We start from the raw sequence: 24,109 nt of genomic DNA, 5'->3' as shown, positions 1-24,109 counted from the left end.
AATGAGGGGCCTTCAATCTGGCACGTCACAGTTGCATTTTTTAAAAGTATATTTTGCTTTTCTAATCAGGGTCTTTAAAAAAAAAACCAGTAACATTATAATTTGGAAGCTAAAGGTCTAGTGGATGAAATCGAGTGTATTACAAAAGCCAACACCAAATGACCCTGAGGATGCTGTTTTGGGTCATCATTGCTCTGCTGCCAGTTTCCTGAGACAACTGTTTAATTGGCTGTGGCCTCAGGCTGGCAGGAAGGCCAGACTCTGAGACTCTTTTGCTTACATAATTTCACACCAAACTTTCCAGGCTGCCCCCAGTATCACCTCCCAGTGTAACCACAGGTGGTCTAAGGCGGGGATGGAATGCACACATGTCCCTAGCAGTAACCACCAACAGGAGTGAGCAGCACCACCCCAGCATGCTAGTTGACCCCGCACCATCTTTGATTTCTAGTCCAGGGATCCTTGGGTCTGAATAGCTTAAGTTCTAGGCTGCAACAGGCCTTGCAAGGAAAGGCAGCTGTGATTCACCCCAAAGGGCAACGGGCTCTCCTCCCTGTGTCCCAGGGCTGATACCTGATGTGGGCACAGTGCTGCTGGGCACACTGGGCCTAGGGCTTGGAGAGTGGCTGGCTGCAAGGGTAAACAGGGTTTATGTTAGCTTCCAGATGCTCCAAAAGCAGTAAGCATCAGTTTCCCTCAAATACCAGCAGCTGTGCAGGGCGGCCACTCTTGCTGTTTCTCAGATGGGCAGCAGAGGCACTGTGGGAAGTTCAAGAGGCATCAGAGAGGTTTCCTCTTCTCCAGGGGATGGTAGGTGGCTCTTGCCCTGCCATGCAGGATCTCACCTCAGGATGGAGAATGGTGTGGATTCTCCAAAAGCTTTGAGGTATAGACATGGAGGCAAAGACTGTCTTAATTTCCACTTAGCTGCTTGTAGGGGAAGGCATTTTATCCATCAGAGCCAAAATTTCTCTTGCAGGGGAGCTGAAAAACATGGTGTCAACCACCTGGCCTAGTTCCTAGTCTCAGACAGGGCTCATATTCTCTTCAGTCTTACATTGTGTGAGCTGTAGGAGACAGGGCTCAAACTTTTCCAGTCACCGCTGGAGGGGGAAGGATCAATTTCTCGGTGCATTAAATGCTACTAGCCTGAGTGAGTCACCAAGAGACATGGAAAACTCCCTCACAGGTTATATTTGTGAAGTTCTCACTGCAATTGCGCCTGAACATTGCCATCCACCAGAGAGCCTCCAGCTGACCACCACCACGTGTTACAGATGAAACCACTTAGGCTCAGTGGTGAAGGCACAAGCCCAGGGAAGCACAGCAGGCTGGTGGAGCGTCAGGACCTGAGCTGGGTCTGTCCTTGGTACAGCCCAATCCAGCGGTTCTTGACCTTGGCAAGCACAGGAGTTACCTGTGGAAAGATTACAACCCACAAAAGCATCTAGTATCCAGAATCTATAAAGAACGCCTACAATTCAACAGCAAAAAGACAAATAACCCAATTGAAAAATGGGCAAAAGACTTGAATAGACGTTTCTCCAAAGATGTATTTCTCCAAAAATGGCCAAAAAGCACATGAAAAGATGTTGAACATCCGTAGTCATTGGGAAAATGCAAGTCAAAACCACAATGAGGTATCACTTCACATACACTAGGGTGGCCATAATAAAAATAAGTATTGGTGAAGATGTGTAGAAAAGGACCCTAGGGCATCATTGGTGGGAATATAAAATGGTACAACTGCTTTGGAAAATCACTTAGTAATCAAACATAGAATTACCACATGACCCAGTGATTCCACTCCTACACATACACCAAAAGAACTGAAAACAGGTGTTCAAAACTTTTTTTCAAATTCTTGTACATGAATGTTTATAGCAGCACTATTCACAATAGCCAAAAGGTAATAACCCAAACATCCATCAGCTGATGACCATAATGTGGTCCATCCACACAATGGAATATCATTCTGTCATAAAGAATAAAGAACTGACACATGCCATGTGGATGAACCTTGCAAACAACATCCTTAGTGAAGGAAGCCAGACACAAGTCATATTCTGTATAATTCCATTTATGTGAAATGTTTGGAATAGGTAAAACCAGAGACAGAAAGTAGACTGGTGGTTGCCAGGGCTAGGGGAGGAGAAAACCCACATATGCAGGGCCATGACCCATACTCACTGATCAGGTGCTCCAGGAGCAAGTCTAGGTCTCTATCTGCACTTATAAAAATTCTCCACCCTGCTGTCCAACGAGGGCACAGAACTATTGGTCTAACTGAAAGGCATAAGGCCTGGAGTCCCGAGACCTGAGGATAGTTCACTTCTTTACCAGCTAGCAATGTGACTCTGGGCAACTCACAACCCATTTCTGCTTACCTTCTACACCATAAAATAAAGCCAATATGGTTATGTATCATTCACAAGCCTTTTGTAAAGGCAAATAAGGAAGGTGGCAACCTCTGGAGGTGTGGAAGATGAAGAGTATTTTGAATCTTGCATCAGCTTTCTCTGCTCTGCAGGAAGTTGGGCTTACTATTTACCATGTGAACAAGGAAGAAGGGCAAGGGCTGGGAGGGGAGGCCACGAGGGCTAGAGGCTAGCGAGACATCCCTCGGGCACTGGCTGGTGTCTGTACCTGCTGTTCTTGCCACTGTTCACCAGATACTGCACCATACCCACCAGAGTAAAGGGGTAGAATTCTTTATTATAAGGCACATGAGCTGGAAGTGTCCTAGCCATAGCAGCTTCTAGATAAAAGAGGAAAAGCTGCTTCTATAGATACAATTTTAGGACAAGAACAACTTCCTTGAATTACATCCTCCATTCTCAGAATGTGTAGAGAGAAACCCTTTCCAGGCTGCCCAGAGCCTGCAATGGGAGCGCCAGTCCCTCAAAGGGGCTTTCTGGTGGCCACAGCTGCGGAATGCATGGACCTCAATGCCAAATACGCTAACTACCAGCTTCTCTACAGTGCTAACTGCAACAATCCGTGCCGGGATCACAGGGAAGTTTCTGTGACTTCTCAGTGGTGGCCATAGTCATTCCTGAGCCCTGGGCAGAGGGCCACTGTCCAACAGAGGTGGACTTCTTGAGAGTGCAGTCTGGATCTTCACTCCTTAACACAAGCGAGCCAGACTCCAGTAGCTCCCACTTTCCTCAGTGCCTCTAGGGCAGTGAAGGGCCACCTGGTCCTAGTGAAAACAATTCATTCCTGAAACAAAAGGGGCAGGTCCAAAGAAGTGGCCCTTTCTACCCTACCCTGCCCTCATCTATTCTGAGGACAGAAAGGACGGGTGTGTCCAGGCTGGTGGCAAAGGCTGCATTTCCGGGGTTTTTTGGCCGTGGACCCTGTGTCTACGGAACTGGCCCGGGGCCTTTTGCTTCTGGACTCTGGTCCCTGGGTTTTTCCTCTGCCTCCTGGCCAGGGTAGGGCTCCAAAAGTTCCTGTGAGAAGAGTCAGGGAAAGGCTGAGTTTAGAAGGACACACTGAAGTAGAAAGAAAATACAGGTTACCCCAGTGGGTGGAGAGTATCCTCCCAACCTTTATGTAGTCACAGCTAACCCACAGGCCCGGCTCCCTTCACTCTATGTCAACACAAAATGTGTCACTACCTGAACCCTGAGCTCTTGAAGGCCTTGGCCCACTCTCACTGTTCTGGTAAAGGGGGCACTGTTGTCACTTCGTATACACCCTTTTTACAGAAGTGGAAAACAAGCAACTGGCCTGAGGTTATGTCGGTGAGGCAGCAAAGTGAGCCTGTGACTGACAACTGCTTCCCACCTCACCCGAGTTCTGGAACCTTGCAGTCCTTAAACAGGCCTCTTACTACCGACTGCTTAATTATCCAGAGGTCAGACACTACTTCCTTCCAGTGGGGGAGACAAGTAGCTCTTCCATACCTGAACTACCTTTCATACACTTCTAATGTGGGTCCATCACTTCAGTGGCTGTCTCTGGCCTCCTCCCGCACTGGTAGCCAGCCCTATGCTTTTACCAAGCCTTCTAGGTTCTTCTTGTACATGCAGAGCTGGCAACATGTATCTGAGAACCATAGTCTGAGACTAACTAAACTTCTTTATAAAACAGAAACCTTAACAAAGGTAGGCAGGTGCCCATCTTATTGAGGAAACTGAGGCTGAGAGGCCAAGTCATTTGTTCAAGGTTAGGCAGCTGGGCTTTGGAACCAGATCTATACAACGGCAAAGCCACCACCAGGTATTTTGGTGATTTTCAGATATTTTAATTAAGCTTCTGCTATATGTACTGCAGCAGGCAGGGATCATTTCAAAGTGCCTTCAGGTGGATCTACCTTGATCCAATGTCTGGGTGCTAGTTCTCACATACTCATTTTTTGGGTGCCAGACCCAAGCTATGTAACCTTAGGTAGGTTCCTAGACATTAGGGCCAATTTTTTCATCTGAAGAAATGAGGCTATTGATTCTGCATGGTTTACAAAGGCTACAGGAGAATAGGACTGTGGGATTAGGCTGAACTACATTCAAATCTTGGGCTGTGCTACTGTGTGACTCTGAGCAAAATCACTTCGTTTGTTGGGGCTTCACGTTCCTCATTTGTAAAACTGATCACATGCTTACCTGGTAAAGATGGACGATGCCTACTATATAGTCTACTTAACATAATGCTAAGCACATAGCAAGCTACTCAACTCATGACAGTCACCCTCTGGTTTGGAATGAAGACTGCCATTCACTACCTTGCTGAAAATGATCATGTGAGGAGCTGGAGGAGCAAGGCAACCCAATCATCTTCCCGCTCCCACCACTGCCCCACCCTGCCTTCAGTCTCTGAAGCAGGGATCTGAACGCCCCACGCCAGGCCCAACTCTGGAGCTGCTCCCTGCAGTGGTGCTACAGGGAAGGGTTGTGATTCTCACCTGGGGCCACATTCTCGTCTACCCACTGGAAGAAGCCGCACTGCTGCTCTCTTGGCTTGGAGCATGTGTGGAACTGGCGCCCCTTGTTGGGTCCATCCTTCTGCACAGTCAGTTTGACAGCGGGCTGGCTGCACAGGCAGGCTGTGCCACCACCACTGTCATTACCAGAGTTGCCAAACCCACCTGGGTGTTTCCCTAAACCTGATGAGTGCCCAAGTGAGGCGTCTAGGGGTCTTGATGTGGAGGAAGGAGTCCTTCCTGCTTCTGGATGGCTGCTGTCTGCCCACAGGAAGAAGTTGCAGCTGCCACCATGGCATTTATAGAACTGACGGCCCTGATTGGGCCCCTCCTTCCGGACAGTGAGCAGGATGGCCTCCTGGCCACAGTTGCAGGTCACAGAGTTGCTTTCACCAGCAGCAGTAGGCAATGGTAGATTCTGGGCCAGAGCCTTTGAAGGCCTAGTATGCCTGGTGTCAGGAGGCAGAGGGTGGCTGTGCTGGCTGCTGTGGACTCTGTTCAGGGACTGGTTAACCTGGAGATGGCTAGAGGGCTGGCTGGCTGGCTGGCAAGTTCTGGAGGTGCCCCGTGAAAACCTTAGGTCCAAGATTTCCCTCAGGGTCTCATCACATCCACCGATGCAGCCAACAAATTCAAGAGGCATGGTTGGGGGAAGGCTACCACGTTTAAATTTTAACTTCAACCTAGTGAGGCCAGAAGATGAGAAAAAACGTTAACTACCAGGTACAAAAGTCTTCATGGTCAACAGAGGGCTGTGCCCATCCTAGGTCTCCCGTTGGCATCCCCATGCCCCAGAAAGCCCACATAAGTCACCAGCCAACCATCTGGTCCCTCCAATCTTCATAAGAGTACAGAGTAGGAGACAGATGAAATCTAAGACTGCAATACAGAAAGGAGCCTCTAAAAGATTCATTCCCCTGTACCAGGTTCTCAGACTGTGTTTCAGCAGCCTCTGGGGGCTCCTGGGCCTTTTCAAGGTGAAGTAAAAAATATTTTGTAACAGCACTAAGAAGTTATATCTATTGTACTCTCTCATTCTTCCAAGTGTGTGCAGTAGAGTTTGCTGGAGCCTATAATACATGCAATAAACTTAGCTGACTGATTGCAAAAGCAGATCAGAATCACCGTTCTCCTACTAAAGACAACAGACTTGCAAAATTGAAAAACCATACATTTCTCTAAATTTGGGAGGTTAGAAAATAGGCATTTTAGTCTAAAAACATGTTATTTTACTATACAGTGCATCTGTTATGAACAAATAACCTAAATTTTAGAAGATGTCTCCACTTTAATTTAGGATATGGTAAATAATGATAAACAGAACCTACAACAAAAGCTCTTTGGGTTTCTCAAATATTTTTACAAGTATAAGGGCTCCTGTGACCAAAAAGTTTGAGGATCAGTTTTAAATGAGGACTCTGGGCTTTTGGAAGGAGCTTGGAAATGATATTAAACATATGAATACTTTCCTACACTCTACACAGAGGCAATCTAGCAGAAGGGCAGGGAAAGGGGGCCTTCATGGTTCTTCTTCCTGAGCCAGCCCAGGAACCTGTCCCCAGGACTGGTTTCCTTGCCTACAAAGGCATCTATGGGACCTGAACTAATTTAGGCCTGTTGACCTGGCTGCTGCTGAGCACAGCGAATACGCTTCCTAACTAGGAATTAAAGTCCCTGGAAATTTTCCACCTGTGCTCTTACAGCTGACTCAGGCACCCAGCTCACCTGTAAACAGGGTGTGGCTGACACACTGGACACACACTTTCATCCCTGCTGGCCTCCAGCACAGAGTCGGGGAACCACACAGCCGATCGACATTCTGGGAAACCCACGCAGCTGAGGTAGAACCTGGGGGGCATGGGGACCACGGTGAGGCAGGAGCCGTCAGACCACAGGTAAGAGGAAACAGTCCTAGGCTATTACCCATCTGGCAAACTTTTCTTCAGCTGATAAAAGAAGACATTCATTTTTATGGAGGACACTTAAATGTCACTGTTAATGAATAACTCAGAAAAACTAGCCTGCATTTATTTCTCATCTCCCTAAAAAAGTGAAACAGCTACAGCTGACTCTGCTTTCTACTGAAAAATAACCAACCCACCTACAAATACCCGGACCAGCTGAGTACCAAGGGTTCTGTTCAGACTCCGTGTTGAGTGCTCTCACACCATCCCTAACCAATTCCTCATGATAATCCTTAGCTGCCACCACCGTCCACCACTCTTGCTGTGAACTTCCCTCAGCAGCCAGGTGCTGGCTTGGGCAGCTAGGTCAGGCCAGGTAACCTGAGCCTTGGAGTAAACTGCCCACTCTGACTCACTGCACTGAAAAAGAAGAGGGATTTGAGATGTTCAGACCCAATTCAGAGCCAAAATTAGAGTAACGAAGCAGTATTGTTGAGTGTCTCTAACGTATCAGGATGTGTGCTAGACCCTTGACCCTTTTCACTGAATCCTCACCTTTTCTATAGCTTTGTGAGGTAAACACCACTGCCCTGAGTTTATGGAAGAAAAAATTGGGGCTCAGAGTAGTTAAGTAACCTGCTTTGGGGTACAAAGCTTATATGTGGCAGAAGTGGGATTGAACCCCACACACACCTAGGTCTGAAGCTCATACTTCTCCACCATTCTCCACACACTGGATGAGTGAGTTGCTATCTATAGGGAACAGAAGCCCGACCACCAGTGAGTCCCCCACCTCCTCTAAATCCCACAGCACTTCATTCCTTTAGGACCAGGTCCCAGTCGGATACTGTTCCATACCCAACACCCTATCCAGGGGCTGGCAACAGCAGGCTGCCTTTAAAGAGTGACAAAGAAATGAATGACGGGGTCTTGCAGAGAGCAGTATGGCAGGTACTGAGCAAGCAAAGGAGGGGGCGGGGCACAAGCTGGGTACTGACCCACCGCTCTTCTTGGTCTTGAGGACCATGTCCTTATTGCACTGTGGGCACTTCCTGATAGGCTCTGGCACAGCTGGGTAGATGGCTTCTTGCTGAGCCACCTCTGCCCCTTCCCCAAAGTACTGGGACAAGGCTTCATCCAACCTGAAGAGACAGCAAAGCATTTGCAACAATCTTATGTGCACACATGTGTGTGACCTTGGGAACCAGCTGCAGGTCAGCCATAGGTCTGATGTAAAGAATGGAGGCAGACAGAGCGCTGCACTAATCAAGCAGCCCTGGCTCTTCTTACTCCTGACAGATCCCAGCAGGGATCCAGCTACAGGGCAGGTAAGTCTGCCTTGTCACTGACTTCACATCAAACAAAATTGCACAGGGTCCATGCACACACTGGGTTGAAGTATAAAACTAGCTCATGCATTTTTCAAAATTGTTACGTGATAGAAAACATTTCTAACAAAATACACACATGCTGCTTGCTAAATGGCCACCTCCAAATACTTCAGAGAACAAATGGGTCATACACCAGCACTTGCGTTTACTGATGTATGGTTGTGCTGCTTACTAATTCAAGACAGAATTAAAATCAAGAAAATGATATTTCTAAAGCCAACAGACCAGAATAACTGGATCAGATCTGTTTATTGTTTCTATAGTGACAAAACTTTATGGAAAGGAACAAACAAAACTCAGGAAGAAAATCTGAAGGGGAGGAGCTGTATGCGGAAAGCACTGCCAGGTAACAAGGCCACTGGTGAAGAAGAACTGTGCTGGAGGGGCTTTAACAACCTGAAGGGATGGGGTTACGAGGAGCTACACCTGGTTTATGCTGAATCACCCCAAGAACTCCTATTCTTATGGAAATGTTAGGGCCAAGGTCACACAGCTAAACCTCTATATGTACAGAAGAGCAGGTCCTGGTACCCACTTCTTAGCTTTAGCCACTGCTTCAGTGAAAACCTGCTTGTACTTCTGGACCTGTTGTCTTAGAACCACAAATTTATCCTTCTTCCCCTCACAGATCAGCTTCAGATCAGCTTCCAGCTCAGCCCGGAGGTCAGGCTTGGACATCTCATAACCCATGGAGTCATAACCTGCAGGAAAACAGCAGTGTTTTGTGCAGCCCCAGACAATACAATTTAGGGACTTTAGCCACACAGCCTCCCCAACTACCCACTGCAAGCTCCCTCCTCTTTACCTTCCACAAGTCCCATGCCCAGATGCCCAGGGAGAAACCGCTTGTCGGGGGTGAGCCCAACGTACGTCCGGGCTTTGATCGTCTCGATGTGTTCTGCATGCGTAGCATCAGTACCTGAAAGCCACTCCTGGTTACTCAGGTTAATCCTGTCCTCCTCCCGGGTGTCCCATGGGCCCCTTCTCTGCCTGGATTTCCTATTCTCAGTATGTCACTTCCAGTCACATCTGGCCCATGTAGAAACCATGATGGCCCCTCACCTCTCCCTCACATCCAGTTACTCACTAAAGCTGTTAACTCCAGCTTTGAAGTTCCTTTTTCAAGTCTTTCTCCTCAGTTCCATGTGTCAGAGCCATGGCCAGGAACAAACAATCTCATCTGCATCATTACATCCTCAATCTCCTAGTTTCTGGTTTCTTCTTCCACCCACCCCATTCTTTATGATGTTGCCAAAGGGACCTTTTAAAATAGAGCTCTGCCATCAGGGAAATGCAAACCAAACTCACAAAGAAATATTACTTCATGCCCACCTGGATGGTTATAATAAGAAGGACAAATAATAACAAATGTTGGTGAGGATATGGAGCAACTGGGACCCTCATACACTGCTGGAGGAATGTAAAATGGTACAACCACTGGGGAAAACAGTCTGGCGGTTCCTCAAAAGGTTAAAAAGAGTCACCACATGACCCAGCAACTCTACTCTTAGGTATATACTCAAGAGAACCAAAACTATGTCTACAGAAAAACTTTTACACAAATGTTCACTGAAGCATTATGGAAATAACCCAAATGTCCATCACTGATAACAAAACAACTGATAAACAAAATGTGGAAAATATGCAGTAATAAAAAGGAACAAAGTACCGATACATGTCACAACATGGATGAACCCTAAAAACATGTAAGTAAAAGTGAGTTACAAAAGGCCACATACTCCATCATTCCATTTACAAGAAATGGCTAAAATAGGCAAATCTACTGAGTCAGAAAGATTAGTGGCTGCCTAGCGCTGGGGGTTAGGATTGGAGAGAAGGGGAAATGGGGAGTGACTAATGGTTATGGGGTTTCTTTCTGGGGTAATAAAAATGTTCTCAAATTGATTTGTAGTGATGGCCACACAGTTTTGTGAATATACTAAACACTGAACTGTAAATCAATGAATGGTATGTATGAATTATGTCTCAATAAAGCTGTTAGCTTTTTTTTTTTTTTTTTAATGTAGCTCTATGGTGCTCTTTTCCCTAGAAATCTTAGATGACTGTCTGCTGACCACTGGCCAACATCCAAAACTCTCTGCCTGGCATGGCTCAAATCACCTTTCTGGCCTCATTTCTACAACCACCCTCCAACCCCCCACCCAGCCACCCCCGTCCCAGCGGCATGTGCTTTCCTGTCCCTTTGTCCTTCCTTAGGCCCTGACTGCACTTCTGGGCTTGCCTGTATTCATTGGGAATTCTTACTATGAGGTTTTAAGGTCTCTGCCTGTTACCTGTAGAACCCATCACATTGTATCTAACGTGTCGGTTTGGTTTGTCTCTCCTGCTAGACAAGCCCTTGAAGGGAAGGATTAAGCCTTACTCCTCTTTGTGTCCCTAGGGCCTAGGCCTCATATATTTTTAATGGATAAATCACGGTGAGAAAACTATCTGTAATTCTGCCTAAATATATGGGCTTTCTGGATACTCCAGTGATGGCCATTGGACTCCAGGTGGGAGCACATCTATTTAAGTCACAGAACTATAAAACTCACTTTGTAGTGAGGCAGCTTCGCCCAGAGGAAACGACTTGCTTCTATAACACATCCTCCCCCTTCACCCGCTTCCCTCTCCATCAAGCACTGGCCCTTCTGGACTAGGCTTGCCAGACACAATCCTCAGAGTTGTGGTGAAAAAGGACGAGGGGCAGCAGGTTCATCACAAGGGAGCAAGCTGTAAAGCTTGGGCTATAGGACTTAGTGGGGAAAACAATTCTGGCCTAATTTTGTTTTTAACCTAATTTTTAATTCTTAAACAATTATAGGAAATGCTTCAACAAAAATCTAAGAATATGGCCACCCATGGCTAATAGCAGGATGGCAAACTGAGACCCCACAGGGGCCTGGCATGTAATGAGTAGGTGAAGGAAGCCCAGTGTGAGCAATGGAGAATGACATCTAGAGGCGATGGCTGCTACTCAAATCTAAACAACTGTCAATGTGGGATAGAAGGCTCAGGCCGCCAGACCTCATGATAGTTTAAAAGATTGAGAGAGAGATTTTTATGTGGCATCTCTCAAGTTTTAAATGTTGGTACCTTATTCATAATAAAACAACATACCTCTGTGTAGGCCCAAAATACCGAGTCTATTGATAGCACCTGCTCCCAGGTGGGTTATGGGAGATGCCTGTCTTTACAGGCATAGCTCATTTTATTGTGCTTTGCAGATATTGTGTTTTCATCAACATCAAAGCGAAACCCTCTACCAGTAAAAACATTACAACTCTCTAGAGGCTCAGATGATGGTAAGCATTTTTTAGCAAGTATTTTTTCTTTTAAGGCCTACAGCACCTGGTATTCCTAGGTAGTCTCCCATCCAAGTACTAACCAGGCCCGACCCCGCTTAGCCTCCAAGATCAGACGAGATTGGGTGTGTTCAGGGTGGCATGGCCATAGGCAAGTATTTTTTAACTAAGGTATGTACACTGTCTTTCAGACATAATGCTATTATACGCTTAAAACACTACAGTTTGGTGTAAACAACTTTTATATGTTTTGGAAAACCAAAAAATTCATGAGACTCTTATTGGCCTGGAACCAAGCCAGCAAGCAGTATCTCTGAGATATGCCTGTACATGGATGATGAAGAGCTGGAGTGAAGAGCACTGACTGCAGAGTTATTTTATTTTGATCTAGGTTTTAATAACTCAGATACTTTGTGACTTTAGGTCAAGTTGTTAACTTCTCTAAGCCTCACTTCAGCTATAAAGTGAGGTCAAAAAATAACACCTACATTAGAGTTGTGATCAAGAGCTACTAATTACCATAACAACGAGCTACTGACCAATGCCATGCTTTTCCATGAGAGCAATGAGGTCGGCTTCGGTGAGCAGCTGAGGTGGACTGGTCTCCCCGTCCACCATCTCCACAGTGCTGGGTTGAAAGCGGGAGCCTCTCTCATAGACAGGGAGGGTCTACAGAGAGCAGCAGAAGCATCTGTCAAATCACTCTGCCATGGCACTTAGGCAAAAGACAACTCCTAGTTCAGAGAACATGCCTGGCCCCATACAATGGCACTAGAGTCAGGAATATGATTGTTTTCCCCTCTGAGGCCCATGGGGTGAGACATGGATTCTGCCCTCTTATTGGACCTATGATTTATCACCTTGTCACTCCAGCGATCATATGGGTACACATCCAGATAGTTTCGGGCCAGAATCACGAGGCCATGGGCTACGAAGCGTTCCTGAGCAATGTCAATCTCCACAGTGGTCTCCTGCCCCTGAGCATCCTGAGAGCAGCAAGCTAGGAAATGGCGAACAATAAACTCATATAGTCGCTGTTCCTCTCCCTATGAAGAAAAGAAAAGAGTCTGAAAATCTCTCCAGAATATTACCACTCAAGGATCTCAGCATCATTGGTAGTGTAACCTGGTTTAGGCTACCCTTCAGCCTAAAGTTGTGCACTCCTGTAGCCCCCTACACTAATGCAGAGTGCCAGGCAAATCTACTGTGAGTTTATGGGGTTAGGCTGATAAAACTTTATAACTCTAATTAGGCAAAGATAAGCAAAAGAGTCATCTTGCCTTCAAGACTGGGAAATGATTCTTTTGACGTAAACCCAACTTAAGCAGAAAATAGGATGAAAGCATAAGATGCCCCTTGTGCATAAGAGACATACAGTAAAGATGCATCCAGTAGCCTCAGACCAACGTCATGCACACAGGGTTGATGGTGATTTTCTAATACTTCGGTAATCAAGCATTTGGTGAGGCTCAATCTATCAAAAGCTCATAAGATGTCCATACTCGTATCCACTAATTTTCCTTCTAAGAATGTATTTCAAGGAAATAATAAGAGATCCACACTAATATTTATATATATGAGTGTTAACTTTGATATAGCATGTATGAGAAAGTTAGAAACAACTTAATCCTTCAAAAACAGATTTGGCAAAATACATTATGGTACATCTATGCAATCATTAAATATCATACTTAAAATATTTCAGCATATGGGGAAATACTCATGATATAAAATGGAAAAATAGTTTATAAATCCAAGTTAAAATTTTATTGTAAGAATATTAATACATGCATAGGAAAAAGGTGGTTCTCAGTAGGAGGTGAGATCACAGGCAATTTTTTTCTTCCCTACAGTCGTGTATTTTCTAAATTGTCTAAAATGAACATGTACTACTTTTACTATCAGGAAAAAAAATGTGCTATTAAAAAAAAAAAAAACAATTACTTAGATTTGTAATAAGCCTGCAGATGTCAAACAAGCCTTACTGGCTTGGGCCTCGCTGAGCTTACTCCTCAGCTGAGAAAATGACTGGGATATGGGACATGCTCAAGCACAGGTGTGTGAGAGAGCCCTACCATGACTGCTATATGACAGGAGGGTGATGTGAAAGTTTTAGGAAAGTGATGGAAACTGATCCAGTCTCAGGATGAATAGGATTCTTCCAGCTGACAAAAGACCAAGAAGGCCAGGTGGTTCTATGTAGGTGTGGGGGCTGTGTAAGGGAACAAGGAAGGTGAACTGCCTAGTTTGGGTGTGGCGGGATCAGTGAAGCAGGAGAGGGAGCTGACAGAGAGTGGGGAAAAGGATGGGTCTAAGTAGAGAGCAGAGCCCACCATTAGGGTCTTTCATAGAAGCCAGAGAGAAAGATTGACACTGACATCTCTTTTCTGAAATGAAAGAGATATTTCAAAATCACTTAGTTCCTACAAGAGCCCACAGAGTAAATTCAAATCCTACTACTGACCCCTCACCTCCCTCTGGGTTCCAGCAGATAGGAGAGTCAGGGAAACCAACCTGTAAGCTGCTTGTGTATTTGGTGGGGTGGATGGGAGGGTGAGCTTGGTCAGACTTGTTCCCGTTGCGGGGGGTGGGGACACCGCGCTCTAGAATGCTCTGGGCAAAGGCCCCCCAGCGTGGATCTGGGATCTGCTGCTCCACTAGTGCTGTCAAGTTTAAGTCTCTGGGGAAAATATTTGTTTCAGTTCTTGGATAGCTGATGTACCTAAAACAAAGGCAAACAAACAGAGTAAGAAATTGTTCTATAAACAACTGAATTAGATTGAATATACCTGGTGACACCTGCAATAACCTGTCTGACCTAGCCAACTCAACTGAAGGCAACCTTGGTTACCTATGTTGAGAAAAGTTCTGAGATGTGCCCTGCAAAGAGGGGAGAAGCTTTGTGTGTCTTGCTAGGACACACAAAGAAGCCAAAGGATAAATAAAAGGGCAGCACAGCATAGGGCAACTTACTATAGCTCAGCTTTGCCAGCAGCTGTATGTCCTGGGACACATCCCTGGCCCACTCTAGCGTCAGTCTGACAGTGAGCCCAGGATGAGCAACATGGCTCTGACATCTGCAACAGTGTGCTTCTTAAAGAAACAACAGTGCTGCTCAGTAAACTATAAAGTGGACCCTATATATAATTTAAAACTTTCTATTATCCACTTAAACATTGAGATTGTTTGCATTCTTTTTTCATATAAGTCTTCAAAACCTAGTACATATTTCACACTTAGAGCCCATTCTGATTCAGACAATCCAGATTTCCAATACACAATAGTCAATTGTGGCATGTGGCTGCCACACTGGTCTGTGTGGATCACACTGTCACTGGGGTGCTCACGACCCTTGAGGCAAGATTATTTACAACAGGCAAACAACTCCTAAAAGTGCTGCCTGTCACCTGCCAGAGCCCCAGGGGGAGCTGCTAAGGAGTCTTGTTTACTCTATGGGTGCTTGTTTTAGGAAAGATTTTGAAATGCCTTTTCCATTATCAGAAGAGAGAAATCAGTGTCAAAATTCTTTTACTTCAGAGCTTAGGTGACATCTAGACGGTCTGTGTTTCCCCGTAGGCTCTATTTCTAAAATATTTCATGCTGATAAAGATACATCAAATTCCATTCCCAAATGTGGAATATTTACCCCTGAGTGTAGAGCTTTTCGGCAATCCTCATGGTTTCCTTAGCATTTATTTTCAACTTTCGAGAAGCCAGCTTCTCAAGCTCCTGTTAAATGTGTCAACAGGCACATTAGGGTATATAATGTGTGAGAGGGCACACAACCACATGACACATCTTCAGAACTGTCTGGCCCCAGTCACTCCAGCTGTTGTCAACACAGAGGGAGAAAGACTATGCTGAAGAAAGATTTCTAGGCCTGTCAGGCAGAGCCAGATCCTAGTCCAGTGGTTCTCAGACTCTGATGTGCAGAAGCAAGCAGACTGCCAGGCCCTGAGCACTAGGGATTCTGACAGAGAAGGGCAGGGAAAGAGGCCGGAAATCTGTACTTTTAAGTAAGCATCTAATATACCGATTCCAACACAGGCAGTCTGAGAATCACACTTCAGGAACACCATCTGAGCCCCCAAAAATTCCCCTGGATGATAAATATCATTCTTCCAGGCCTCCTGGGAGATAACCAGCTGTCTTTTCCCCTTGATGACAATACTGTTGGCTACATGTCAAACATACTTAACCAGCAAAGAATAAAATACCCATACCTACTAGATGAATCTTTAATTTTCCTGTCATCCCTCTGTGCGCACGTGTGTGAGCGGACACACGTCACACTCAAGGTAAAGATTGCACTGCCCACCACTCTCTGCATATTTCTGAACCTACACATTCTGCATGTTCAACCTCTAGAGTTAGCCCTGACAAGAATTATACCCTGAATTTTCCTGCAAAGAGATGACTGGGAAGGGACACCCCTCTTTACTCAGACATGTCCCATGGGGGTGGCTCTTCTTGGGGTCAAAAAATTTGAGAAGCCCTGTTCTAGGGGAGGCTCATAAAGTAGATACGTAAAATGATGTTTACACAGATTATGAAGAAACAGAAAAATGCTTGGATGCGAAAAAACAATTTCAATGATAATAATGTAAAAAATAAGCATATGAAATAGGAAAAAAAAAGACACCAAGATTATATCAGTGATTATATAAGGATGGCAAGGTGATGGGTGATTTATTTTCCTCTTTTTGTTTCCCAAACCCCACATTAAGCAGCTTTATCACATTCATTAACTTAAAAAAAAAGCACTGAGACCAAGCAGGCCCATGTTTTGGGGTTCCTGGCGTTTCTGTTTTTCCCAAGCACTTTCCTGTATGTCCCTGTGAAGGGTGATGCTTCCTGTCACTAGGCCAACGTCTACAATAGAACCCTGGTACCAAAAATAGGAAGTCAGGGGCTGGTGCAACCCCTCCAGAACATACCACAGTGTCCAAAGCTTGAGGCCTCCACTTGCTCTTTGCCTTAGAACTGACCTCAACCACAGTCGCTGTTGGATCCTAGAAAGCCAAGAAAAGCAGAGGCCAGTTTAACCTGCTGGTGCATCTTCCCCAGCTTTCATGCGATAGCCCCTCCTCATCGTTCCAGGTCACACCACCAGCAGAGACCTCCTATTCCAGCCTGTTAGAGTGGACCACGTAATGTAGCCCACAGTGTGGTGGACACCATCACCACCTTCTCACTCAAACCAAGACTTTGAGGGGCAATTTTATAAGTCCTAAGGTACCTTTCTGGAGTCTATGTGTCTTCTAAGCATAGTTTCCTATCTTACATTTTAAAAAAAATTCTTGTAATACAGAGTTATAAATAGAAATTATATAAGCTGGAGAACTTTAATCTTAAGACCAATTTCATACTTTAAAAGATTGCAAATGTACAAACAACTCAGCTTAAGTGATTTGTTAATGAGAATATTTATATATCAAAATCCAAATTTCTCTCTCCAAATAGACTAGGACCAGGTATTCTTGACAAGGAGTTCAGTGTGTCCCACCTGCCATATTTTTGATGCCACATTCTAGTAAAGCAAAGAAAAAAAAAGAGCAGGTCTTTCTTACTGAACAGATAAAAGTGCAGTGTTACAGACATGTCAGGTGGCTATGTGGCCTTCAGGTTCAAAGGGTGAAGTAGCACACAGACAGGGTTACTCCTGGGAGGCAGCATGGTCTGTGGGAGCTGAAGTCAGCCACACTGGGACCTAGTCCTTACTGTGTCCCTTATTAGCTCCACTGTGTCTGTACACAGTTCCTTCACTCTCTCTGGCTTCCTCATCCGTAAAATTGGGAGAGCATCACCACCCACATAGGCACTATTAGGTTTAAAGAAAATCACATGTAAAAATAGTGTCTGGCATGTAGTAGGTGCTCAATAGTCATTATCCCACCTTAGCAAATCAATACTAAACCTGCCAGTGGGCTACAGCCAGGAGCACAACTGACTCATCAAACCTAGAAAGCACCGAGTTTTATTTAGGTTCCACTGTGTGCAGCCTCTGGGTTAAAAGAAGCTGACTGACAGGAAGCAGCCTCACAAAGTGGACAAGCAGTCTGAGGGATGACACTTGGCCACTGACTAGTCATGGTCCTTTGCTTGTGCTGTTCTCTCTCCACTGACACATGCGTTTCCCAGGTCCCCCTGTAGTTGCTTCCTACTAATCACTCTGGCCTTTACTCAAATGTCAGCTCTGAGATGTCTTTCATGACCACCATGCCTGGAAGAGTCCTCTACTGACTCTCTTAGGCCATTCTCTGTTCATTTACCCTCGTTTTACTTCCAGTCATGTAATGTTGTATAAAATAAACAAGTCCAGTTATTTGTAACTTCTCTCTGTCTAGACTTCGCCTGATCAATGGCAAAAGGAGTTAGACCAGATGCTGTCTAAACTCCTTCTAGCTTTAGGAAGCTATGAACTAGACTGGTCTAGCTGATCCTTATAAATTGCTGATGATAATACACTGCTTCGGGGAGGGATTTCAGCTATACACTTCTTTAAATTTCTGCTTTTACCTAGAAGTTCCATAGATCCTTTCCTTTAGTGCTGTTTTTATGGGGTTCTACTCTTAACTAGTCCCCAGAAAGTAATGTCCTGAGATAGAAACTGAAAGCTACAGTTCAGTGGGAAAATGGGACAGAATCGCCTCTGCCAACAGAGATAGAGTGGCTTGGAAAATTACAGTTTTCCTAGGTCATTAAGATTTAAAAATATTACTTACCTCCATGCACAGCTGATAAAGGACAAGACAAGCTGTGTGGTTAAAGAGACGATGTCTTTTCCAATTAAATTCTACAATGCCATCTCTGTGGTCATGAGTTACTGTCGGGGAAATACAAACAGGAAGTCCATGACTCAGAGATCCACACGATATGATAGATAACCACAGAAGTATTACAGTGAAAGTCAAAGGATTATAAAATAGAGAAGATCACTGAGGAAACTTTAAGTGGATTCTGAATATTGTAATGGGGTAGGATGTAAAGGGCAGCAAGACTGAAAAATAATCACACATTTCATTAGAGCCAGTGATGTTCCATGGTGCCCTTGGTTATTCCTGGGCCCTTAGGTTATATATCATAATCAATTTCTGCAGCCCTACCTTTAATTTTGTGAAAGATTTCTGGCACAAAAGACTGAATGGCTTTAAACCTCTCCACCACAAACCCCAGTGTTGGGAACTGACAGCTGCCATAACTGATCAGCTGCTCTGCCAACACCTCAGGAAAAATCTTCTGAAGCCTCAGGGTCTGGAACCTAGTGAATGCAGCTCCTGGAAGGTGAGGATGGAAGAAAAGAAGAAATAAGCAAATGATGGACTGCAAGGTAAGAAATAGCTGCACATATTTACACATGCCCAATACCCTATGGCCATGTGGGCCATCAAAGGAGTTCATGCAGCTCCTCACCAATCCTGAGGTCCAGCTCCTGCCTCACGTCCACAGCATCACTCACTCTCTGATCAGGCTCGGTCAGATTTTCACAGGCCATCCTCACGGCTCGGGGGGTGATCTCAGAAAAACGTGCTCTCAACACCTGAAGAGTGGGCTTTACTGTGTAACAGAGTCACCAAGGTCAAAATTAAGTCACACTCCCCTCTCATCTTTAACTACCTTGAACAAAAAGTAAACCAGTTCAAGAAGCTATAAGGTGTCTACTTTAATGATTAGGTTAAATAACATGCTAAGTGGGAAACTTCACTATAACCGCCAAACTCAAGTGTTGTCAGAAATAACGGCCGAGCAAATTTAGCTATTAACTAAAACTCTATCGGTGAGCATTTTCAGACTTTAATTTCACTTGCTTTCTTAGACCTTTAGGGAAAAGAATTAAAAGGTCTTATGAAGAAATTTCCTGTCCTGTCATGAAAATAACATAGGACATATACACTGTCCTGAAAATTAATGTATTTAAGTCCCAGGAATTATAGCTTCAAACACAAAAACACTTAGGGAAAACAGCACCCCCCCACACACACACTGTTTAAAGGCCTGCACATCACTTCCTCTAAGTTATCTGAAATCATTAACCCTGTTAAGAGTTGTTTAAGTTCACTTCGACAATTATTAATGTTTAGGCACTGTACAAAGAATATAAGAGATAAACAAATAGAATCTTGCACACCTGAAAATTACTGATAACAAATAATGTTATTACCAATGTTATCCCAACAAATTTAAAGAAAAAGTAAAAACAAAAAACAAAACAAATTCAATATTCTAGAATTATCCTTCATACTTTACATAGGGTATATACGTTCTTTTGTAAATATTCAATATACGATTAAAAAAAAACCACAAAGTCCTTGCTTTGAAGGAGATGGCAATCTACTTGGACATAACATATAATAAGCCCTGAGCTACAGGATCTACGCCCTCACACAGCCTTTGGAACTGTGTCAGACTGGCTTTACTTTTCAGATGAGGAAGCCAAAGCTCCCAAGGGTTCAGTGACTTGCTCCAAGACATACAGCCAGTCAGACTGGTATGTAGATTCAGAAGGAAGAGTAAATGGGGAGGAACTCAGGCAAAGCCACTCACACACATATGCACACATATCATCTATTTATGTGGTACCGAAGTACAGAAACTCAGAAGCAGCATTGCTTACCAGCCTTGCATACATGGATAATCTCAAACCCGATATTTTCACCTTCTCTGTCACAGTCGGTCCAGATTACCAGGGCCTGGCACTGCTGAGTCTCTCGTTCCAGAGTTTTCTGAAGTTCCCAGTGGGGAAAGCAGTGAGAGCACAACCCACAGAGCAATTAATTTACACCTCTACATTAAACAGATCTGACGGTAACATTAACAATGTTCTTAGAATAAGCCAACTTGGTGAGAAAGAGACCAGAGAAAACCATCCCTATCGGTTCTAAGGATAGTGAAGAAAACTAGTATAATCCTCCAGCTTAGAATGACAGACCCATTAAAGAGTTTCTAGAAGACTGAGGGTTTAATACAACTACATAAGCATGAAGAGACCTAAAACTCAGCTCTAACATATGACTCTAGTGATTCTGATTAAAAAAAAAATGAACTCCTAATTGAGTTTCATCCAAAAGTTTCCCAATTAGCAGTGAACTAACTAACTATAGGTGCCCTGACTGCTTGAGAACTCACAATTTATTGTCAAATGACCATGTGTACTTTGTAGTCTCTTCATTGTAACTAGGAGAGAGGTGGGAACCAGAATTAATTCTCAGAATTTAAACAACTACTATTCCTAAAAACGCTTATTCAGTCCCTTGGCCACATAGTTTAAATGGCCTCATTTATACAATGGATGGGAAAAAATTTCTAAATCACGATGATTAGTTTGGTAGAAAATCTTATCTCTAAATTCTAATGCATTCAAAATACAGAAATTACTCAGTTAAATTATTTTATGATTGTTCAATTCCAGGGTCATATGCCTTTTAAAAGATCCTACCTTGATGTCAACAAAGTTCTCTGGGCAGTACTTTTCAATTTCTGCTTCAAAGAGGACAAGGGGATTGCAGCTTTGCCTAGAAAAGAAATGAAAACACAAAAAATCCCACCTCAGCACAAGTCCTCCACTTTAATGAGAAAAATTTCACAGTCGGTCCAGATTATTCATGGATGGATCCACAACAGAAAATGCCAGAGGATTAAAAGCAGGGCTCTGATCCTCTGCACGACGCACTTTTCACTTCCCATGATGATTAACAGAAGCTGCTAAGAAGTTCTAGAACTCTCTCATACATGTCTGCAATAGGATAAACACAATCCAATGACTACACGAAAACGTTCTGGCCGTAACTAAAAGTGGCTGTTTATTCTAAACATATGGTAAAAATTCACAATGAATCAATTAATCCTAAGTCACTGCTATGGTCACTATGGCTGTGTCCCCCCAGAATTCACACGTTGGAATCTTAACACCAAAGTGATGGTGTTAAAAGGTGGGGCCTGTGGGAGGTGATTAGGTCATGGATAGAACCTCACAAATGAGATTAGTGTACTTATAAAAGAGACCCCATAAAGCTCTGTAGACCCTCTACCAGGTGAGGATGCAGTGAGAGGTCAATAGTCTGCAACTGGAAGAAGGCCCTCACCCAACCACGCTGGCATGCTGATCTCCTATATCCAGCCTCCAGAACTGGGAGAAATAAATTTGTTTTTATAAAACAACCAGTCTGTGGTATTTTATCATAGCAGCTTAAACTGACTCAGGCAGTCATCTTAGTATTATAAGTTACATAGTAAGACCGACATGCCTCAAAATTCCTGTAATATTTTATAATTTATTGTAATAATCTGAAAATCCCTCCCCCAGAAACAGTACTGACCATTTACGAAACTGCATCTGGAAATCATGAGCCAGCAAATGTCCAGTAACTGAAGTCATTATCATGGTAACATTCTGAATAAGAAAATTCGAGTTAGTCTTTTAGCAATTACATCTTACCACATCATTCAAATAAAAAGGAGAAACTTCTATTAAAGAAAAAAAAAGTGGTTGCAGGGGACGGGGGAAGAATGAATAGGTGGAGTGCAGAGAATTTTTAAGGTAGTGGAAATACTCTGTATGATATTAAAATGATGGATATATATTTATATATACATTTGTCCAAACTCATAGAAAATACAACATGGAGTGAACTCTAAACTATAGACTCTAGGTGATTATGTGTCAAGATAGGTTCATCAATTATAACAAATGTACTAATGTGGTGAAGGATGTTGCCAATGGGAGAAGCTGTGAATGTGTGGGGGCAGAGAGTATGTGGAAATTGTTACCCCAATAAATTTAATTTTAAAAAAAGAAAAAAGTAAAAGCAACAAAACAAATGGAACATTCTAGGATTACCCTTCATACTTTACACAAGGTATATACATTCTTTTGTAAATAGTCAATAAGTAATTTAAAAAAATAAAATATAAAATCCCTGCTCTGAAGGAGCTGGCAATCTACTTGGACCTAACATGTAACAAGCCCTGAGCTATAGGAGCTACGCCACTTGTTAGCTCATTTAGTCCTCACGTAGAGCTTGGAACTGTCATACTGGACTGTCTTTCAGATGAGAAAGCCAAAACTTCCCTTCAATTTTCCTATGAACTTAAAATTACTCTAAAAAAAGTTATAAAAAAACAAAACAAAACAAAAACCAGTTGATTGGAAAGAAACAAACATAAACACAGCTCTTTGAAGCCTAAAGTCATAGTAATACAATCACCATTCTAATGCCAGTACCGTGATGTCTTTTGTAGCATTTAAAAATTTCCTCAAACTATTGTACATTAGCTTCTTTCTTGTTATAAAGATGCGACCATAATTCACTAAAAAGGGACTTCCTCATAAATTATAAAATGATTGCCTGTGACCAGGTCACAACAGTTATCCTTAAAATACAGTGACAGTCTAAAATGGTCAAGCTAATTCTTCTTTATTAAATAATTCTAAAATATAAGCAATTTAGGGAGTACTTGTAGTAAACAGCTGCTCTTTTTAGTCATAACAAAAAAACCCAAGAAATATACACCAAAATGGCATATGGATCTGAAAGCACACTTCAGTTGTATAATGCAAATACTGTAGCACCTACCTGACCATATAGATGATAATCAAATTCATAGATCTTATTGAATTTAGAAAGTCCTTCCCTCTATAAAACAAAACAAAAATAAAAAAAACATAAATTACATAAAAAAGATTCCTTAGCATAAAGATCAAGCAAAACACTGCTAAGTGGGAATATTAAAAATGCAACAGTATTTCCTATAAAAAATAGGCTAAATTACTAATAACATTTATTAAGTGGTCCCTCAAAACAGTTATAAGCATATATTGACAGAGTCCATGGAGTTTTTGTGCTGGAAGGTAACCCTGAGATCAGCTAATACAACATTTTTTATAGATGAGAAAAAGACTTGTCTGAGGTTGCATGACAAATTAATAGCAGAGACAGGATTAGGGCATAACTTTCTTGATTTTCTCCTTCCTCCTCACACATTTCTACCACTTCCTGGTTGTACGACTGTACCAATAAACTGGTGACCATGGACAAGTCACTCACTTTTCTGAACCTCAATTTATTCTTGAATAAAGTTATCTTTAAGGTCCCTTATGACTGGAATCCAGTCTACACAGCGCTTCTTCAGCTGCACTTATAGATGAATAAAACCCTAAGTAGATCCCACCTTCTTCACAAAGGGGTTAAAAGTACAGTTGAGCTCTGAACAATGCAAGGGTTGGGGAACTGAACCCCCAAGCAGTAAAAAATCTGCGTATAACTTTTGACTCCCCCCAAATTTAACTACTAGTAGCGTACTACTGTTGACCAGAAGCCTTATTGACAACAGTTGATTAACACGTATTTTGTATGTTACATGTATTATATACTATATTTCATGTAATATATATAAACTAGAGAAAAATTAAGAAAATTGTAAGGAAAATATATTTATAGTACTGTATATATTTACTGAAAAAAATCCACCCATGTGTGGACCCCTGCAGTTCAAACCATGTTGTTCAAGGGGCAACTGTAGTTATGAATTTGAGTTTCACACCAACATTGTGCAGAAGACAAGAGAAAGGCAAACTGGTAACTGGGG

The 24,109-nt window shown here is 43.3% G+C and overlaps 1 protein-coding gene and 1 non-coding gene across 8 annotated transcripts in view; both read right to left on the bottom strand.

Annotated features, from left to right (window-relative positions):
- Nucleotides 1-204: 204 nt before the first annotated feature.
- The window catches only part of TOP3A (DNA topoisomerase III alpha), a 30,117-nt gene continuing 6,212 nt past the window's right edge, over nt 205-24,109 (bottom strand). For 2 of the 7 annotated variants that reach the window (XM_039847535.1, XM_039847541.1), the window contains 18 exons: nt 23,098-23,157; nt 21,841-21,914; nt 20,961-21,036; nt 20,139-20,247; nt 18,938-19,081; nt 18,631-18,801; nt 18,250-18,350; nt 16,462-16,536; nt 15,171-15,253; nt 14,039-14,246; nt 12,385-12,570; nt 12,064-12,193; nt 9,025-9,138; nt 8,755-8,920; nt 7,827-7,970; nt 6,650-6,772; nt 4,907-5,607; nt 205-3,455 (listed from right to left, as the gene is read on the bottom strand). In XM_039847535.1, the coding sequence (XP_039703469.1) occupies nt 3,277-3,455; nt 4,907-5,607; nt 6,650-6,772; nt 7,827-7,970; nt 8,755-8,920; nt 9,025-9,138; nt 12,064-12,193; nt 12,385-12,570; nt 14,039-14,246; nt 15,171-15,253; nt 16,462-16,536; nt 18,250-18,350; nt 18,631-18,801; nt 18,938-19,081; nt 20,139-20,247; nt 20,961-21,036; nt 21,841-21,914; nt 23,098-23,157 (2,844 nt within the window). In that variant the 3' untranslated portion in view covers nt 205-3,276. The other 5 variants (XM_039847537.1, XM_039847536.1, XM_039847540.1 and 2 more) reach the window with 5 other exon arrangements.
- On the bottom strand, nt 11,559-11,677 carry LOC120590013 (5S ribosomal RNA). Its single transcript, XR_005649618.1, has one exon. It is a non-coding gene; the product is annotated as a 5S ribosomal RNA (ribosomal RNA).

The sequence above is a fragment of the Pteropus medius genome, unplaced genomic scaffold, assembly GCF_902729225.1.
Source record: "Pteropus medius unplaced genomic scaffold, Ma_sr-lr_union100, whole genome shotgun sequence".
NCBI classification, from domain to species: Eukaryota; Metazoa; Chordata; class Mammalia; order Chiroptera; family Pteropodidae; genus Pteropus; species Pteropus medius.
The sequence above is the reverse complement of the archived record's forward strand: the minus strand, read 5'-3'. Positions and strand labels throughout refer to the sequence as shown.